At 40.5% G+C, this 5000-nt stretch overlaps 1 protein-coding gene across 5 annotated transcripts in view; it reads left to right on the forward strand.

Moving 5' to 3' along the window:
• The window catches only part of LOC143021080 (adenylate cyclase type 6-like), a 733530-nt gene that overhangs the window by 261602 nt on the left and 466928 nt on the right, over positions 1–5000 (forward strand). For 3 of the 5 annotated variants that reach the window (XM_076178340.1, XM_076178339.1, XM_076178338.1), the window contains exon 1: positions 2077–2123. The exons of 1 other annotated variant lie outside the window; for it this stretch is intronic. Coding sequence is in view for 1 of the 4 variants with exons in the window: in XM_076178341.1 (XP_076034456.1) it covers positions 2097–2123 (27 nt within the window). In the remaining 3 variants the exon portion in view is untranslated. Of the gene's footprint in view, positions 1–2059; positions 2124–5000 lie in introns of those variants that run through there. One more of the 5 variants, XM_076178341.1, reaches the window with a different exon arrangement.

A 5000-nucleotide genomic window follows, 5' to 3' on the forward strand; every position in this document is an offset into this window, starting at 1 on the left:
CTTATTCTTCTTCCACTTCCTCCTCTTCGTCTTCTTTTTTCACTTTTTCCAATTCGTCTTCTTCTTCTTCCGCTGCTGCTGCTTCTCTTTCTTCGTCCTCTTCCCCTTCTTCTTTGTCTTCTTCCCTTTTCTTCTTCTTCTTCTTCTTCTTCTTCTTCTTCCTCTTCTTCCTCTTGTTGTTGTTGTTCTTGTTGTTGTTCTTGTTCTTCTTCTTCCTCTACTTCCTCCTCTTCTTCCTCTTCTTCCTCTTCTTCCTCTTCTTCCTCTTCTTCTTCTTCTTCCTCTCCTTCTTTTTCTTCTTCTACTTCCTCCTTTTCCCTTTCTTGTTCTTCCTCTTCTTCTTCTTGTTCTTCTTCTTCTTCTTACAGTTAACGATAGCTGCAAAGTTCAGATTCACTGTAGAAAGGGAAGAGTAAATGAACAGAGAATAATAAATGAAAAACAGCTTTCAAGGAGAATAAAGATAATAGGCCTTAGTTAAATGCGTCATTAGACTGCCTCTGATATGCACAGAGAGAGAGAGAGAGATAGAGAAAGAGAGAGAGAGAGAAAGAGGGAGAGAGAGAGAGGGAGAGAGAGAGAGAGAGAGAGAGAGAGAGAGAGAGAGAGAGAACATCAACCTTTGTAACATGACTCGACGTGTCATGGCGTTAAACCAGAGAGCAAACTGCCTCCACCTTCACCTTGTTTGACATCCCTAATGACAGTTATAAAAAAACGTATCCCAGATGCTAGAAAATAAAAGTAAAAAGAATATTCTACTTTTTATCTAGCTTTTGGCCCGCTGGTTATTGTGTCGGTCATTCGTATTGTACTTTCAAATAGGAACGCGGTTTTTTTTTTTTTTTCAGTGTGGACATTTTTCCCTTCGAACGGTTTTCTCCATCGGACATTTTCCCTTTTTTTGTGCATCGAAATAAATTTCTGATCTGTGTGTGTGTGTGTGTGTGTGTGTGTGTGTGTGTGTGTGTGTGTGTGTGTGTGTGTGTGTGTGTGTGTGTGTGTGTGTGTGTGTGTGTGTGTGTGTGTGTATTCACCTCACCTCACCTTGGTCTTTGGATCACGTGTTGGACTCGTGATCGACAGCTATTTCCCTCCCGGAAGAGAGCTCAGAGCTCGTATGACCGATCTATGGGTAATGCTATGACCTTACACTCACACACACACCCAACTCCCCGCCCACGAGAGTTGGAGTAACGACTCGAGGTGCAGCGATACTGAATTAATTTCAGCCCTGGGCAGGATTCGAACCCAGTACCCCCGGTACCACCGTGCTGAGAGTCTGAGCCTCTACCAACTGCGCCACCGTGTGTGTGTATGTGTGTGTGTGTGGTGTGTGTGTGTGTGTGTGTGTGTGTGTGTGTGTGTGTGTGTGTGTGTGGGTGTTTGTGTGGGTGTATATATGTGTGCGTGTGTGTGTGTGTGTGTGGGTGAGTGAGTGAGTGAGTGAGGGGTGGGGTTGATCACCCAGACTATGAATGACTAATATTTCAGTCTTTACATCACCCATGTGCCTAACAATGGACGATATGTCCAACTTTCACTTTTCCTTTTTTTTTTCAAGTCACGTGGCGATCTTCTATCATTAAAGACAAATCTCCTATTAGAAAAATAATAAAAATAAATAAATGATAATGGTAACAATAAGTGAATATTTAAATATATCAATTAGAAGTATAAAAGAGTATAAACAAACAAATAAATGAATATATAAGAAATATGATGAAATATGAATGAGTATATAAACAAATAATTAATTTTATATCCACTAAAAATAAATAGATAAAATAGAAAAAATAATAATAAGTAAATATCTAAATAGATGAACTAAAATTATGATAGAATATGAACATTAGATAGATGAATAGATAAAAAAGAAATATGATGAAATATAAATAAGTATATAAATAAATAAGTAAATGAATTAATTGATAAATAAGTCAAATTAGTGCTGATTACTTGTAACACTAGTTGTGCTAGTATCCCTCTAGGACACTGCAATATATCCCCAAGGATATAAGAGCTTGTTGTAATGACAAAATATTTTTCTTTTTTTCAGGTAAGGAGAAGAGAAATGACTCGAAATTTCAAGAATCATGGGTCGCACCAGTAAGTCGTTCAGGGTAAGAATTCATTTTTTATTCATTCTCCTAAAAATAAAGAAAATCTAGGAAGCAAAGTCTAGAACTGGTTATTTCTTGATTAATATCATTTCTGTGTTTTATGGTATTTTTGGGGGGGAGGGTATTTTCTTTCGCTCTGTGTTTTTTATCTCTATTTTTCTTTCATTTTCATTTTTTTTTTTTTTTTAGATTTCGTTTGTTTTCTTTGGCTCTTTTATCAGTTTGTTTAGTCCTGGTGGATTTTCTTTGATTCTACCTTTTTATATATAATCTATGCATGATTTACCTCTATACTCTATAATCCATTGTTTTTTGTTTTTTATTTTACTTTTTTCTGCATTAGGTTGTAGTCACCCCTCATATCCTCCATTCCTCTGCGGTTCTGCACATTTCATTGTTTCACTTACTTTCTCGTTCTTTGTTTAGATGACGATAGCGACCCTTGTCCCCCACCATGTTTTAACTACAAATTATCAATTTGCATCCTCTGCCAGTCTAACTGTTGTTCAAACGTCATCATCCGACATCTTTCATGCGCACGATCTAAAACTGCTGCTGGCCCCGGAGTAACGTTTAGGCAGCTCGCACACCGACGCAACCTGTTGCATGAAACTAATCGCCCGGGAAGGGGGGGGGGTTAACCTTGTGTATGTGTGTGTGTGTGTGTGTGTGTGTGTGTGTGTATTCACCGATTGTTTACGAAAGGGGAGTTGTTAGATAAGTATGGAGTACTGATTGCATGAAAACAGGCCTACGGACCAGAGTCACGCATCATGCTGTTACGGGTTCAGAGTACCCTCCTCCCCAAGGATAGAAGCGCTGGTCCCTTTTCCGCCATTACCAGTTCTCCTCTCGGCCGCTTTAAGGACAGACAACCTTCTTCATACGATCGCATAATGACGATAGTCCTTGGAAGATATAAAAGTAAATAAATAAATAATATTGTTAATGATTATAATGATTATGGTTAATAATTACAATGATTATGGTAATGATAATAATAATGATAATGATAATAATGATACAGATAATGATTGAAATAATAACAATAATGGTAATCATAATGGTAATAATAATGGTAATAATAATAATGATAGATGATAATAAATAATGCATACATACATATATCAAAGGCTTTTTCCCCTTACACGGGAGGTAGCCAAAAAGAAAAAGGCATAAAAACCACTCCCACCCATTCCATCACCTACACACTCCACTATCCTCCACCCTCTTCCCTCCCTCACATCTCGGCACCTCCTGGATGACGGGTCATCCCTGCATCCTGTCCACTGCCCTGGGTCAGAAGCAGTGTCGCACATCCACAGCAAGGCCACTTTATTAATTCGGCGACCCCCCTCCCTCTCAGGCCCCTCACGCAGAAAAGGAGAAGACGGGGAGAAATCCCTTCGGGCAGCGTCAATTTATTTTTCATACATACTCCCTCACCCCCCACCTTCACCCCATCATGTATCACAGCATCATCCATACATAACCCTTCTCCATTCACCCCTATCTTCTGTCCTCTCCCGTCCTTCGTCAACAGACATTCCTTTCTTTCGTAATGCCCTTTTTACACCATCCACCCATCTCATCCTAGGGCGGCCCCTCATATTCACTCCTTCCACCTCTGCCTTCCACACCTCTTATATTAATCTTTCTTCACTCATTCTTTCCATGTGTCCAAACCATCCCAATATTCTTTCATCAACCCTACTCACGAACTCCCTTTCCACCCCTGTTCTCCTCCTCACCTCATTTCTCACTCTGTCCAGCCTAGTAACCCCTATCATACTTCTCAGACATTTCATCTCAAACACATTCAAACTCCTTCTCTCTTCCTCTCTTATGTTCCATGTTTCTACCCCGTACAGTGCTGTCGGCACAATCACTCCTTCATATAACCTCTTAGCATCCATTCCCAAATATCTATTTCTCATTACAATTTTTCTATTCACTTCCTCCAGTCTCTCTCCCTTAATACTCACTTCCAGTCTACTGCCACTCTCTCCCCTTGTACATCTCATCACCTTACTTTTGCCCATATCTATCTTCAGCTTTCTTCTTTCACACAACTTCTCAAGCTCTGTCACTAACTTCCTCAATCCCTCCTCTGATCCCGCTACAAGCGCAGTGTCGTCAATAAACAACAACTGGGTTATTTCCCACTTTTCTCCATTTTCTTTAACCATCTCCAACCCCTAACCCACTACCCTTGCATTCACCTCTCGCACCACCCCATCCATGTAAAGATTGAACAGCCAGGGTGACATAACACATCCCTGAAGAAGCCCACCTTTACCTCAACCACTCACTCTCTCCATTTCTAATCCTAACACAAGCTCTACTACTCTCGTAAAAACTCTTGAATGCTCTTAACAGCTTTCCTCCTATCCCATATATCTGCAATACCTCCCACAGTGCCTTCCTGTCTACCCTGTCGTAAGCCTTTTCCAAATCCATAAAATCCCAAAAAACGTCCTTACCTTTTCCTATAGCTTTCTCACATATCCGTCTTACCACAAAAATCTGATCTACACAACTCCTACCTGTCCTAAAACCAAACTGTTCCTCACCAATTACTCCCTCTGTTCCTCTCCTAATCCTTTCAATCAAGACCCTCCCATAAGCCTTCCCAACTACACTCAACAAACTGATACCTCTGAAACTACTACACTCACACTTGTCCCCCTTTCCCTTGTAAAGCGGAACTATAGAGGCACTCCTCCAGTCCTCCGGCACTCTACCCTCTCTTGAACAAACATTGAATAACTTCACCAGCCACTCCACCATAATTGCACCTCCTTTTTTTCTGACATTCTGCATGGCATCCATCCAACCCAGGTGCCTTACCTACTCTCATCATCTTAACAGCTGCTT

The sequence above is a fragment of the Oratosquilla oratoria genome, chromosome 41 (assembly GCF_046742065.1).
Source record: "Oratosquilla oratoria isolate Oo_2021 chromosome 41, ASM4674206v1, whole genome shotgun sequence".
Taxonomy (NCBI): domain Eukaryota; kingdom Metazoa; phylum Arthropoda; class Malacostraca; order Stomatopoda; family Squillidae; genus Oratosquilla; species Oratosquilla oratoria.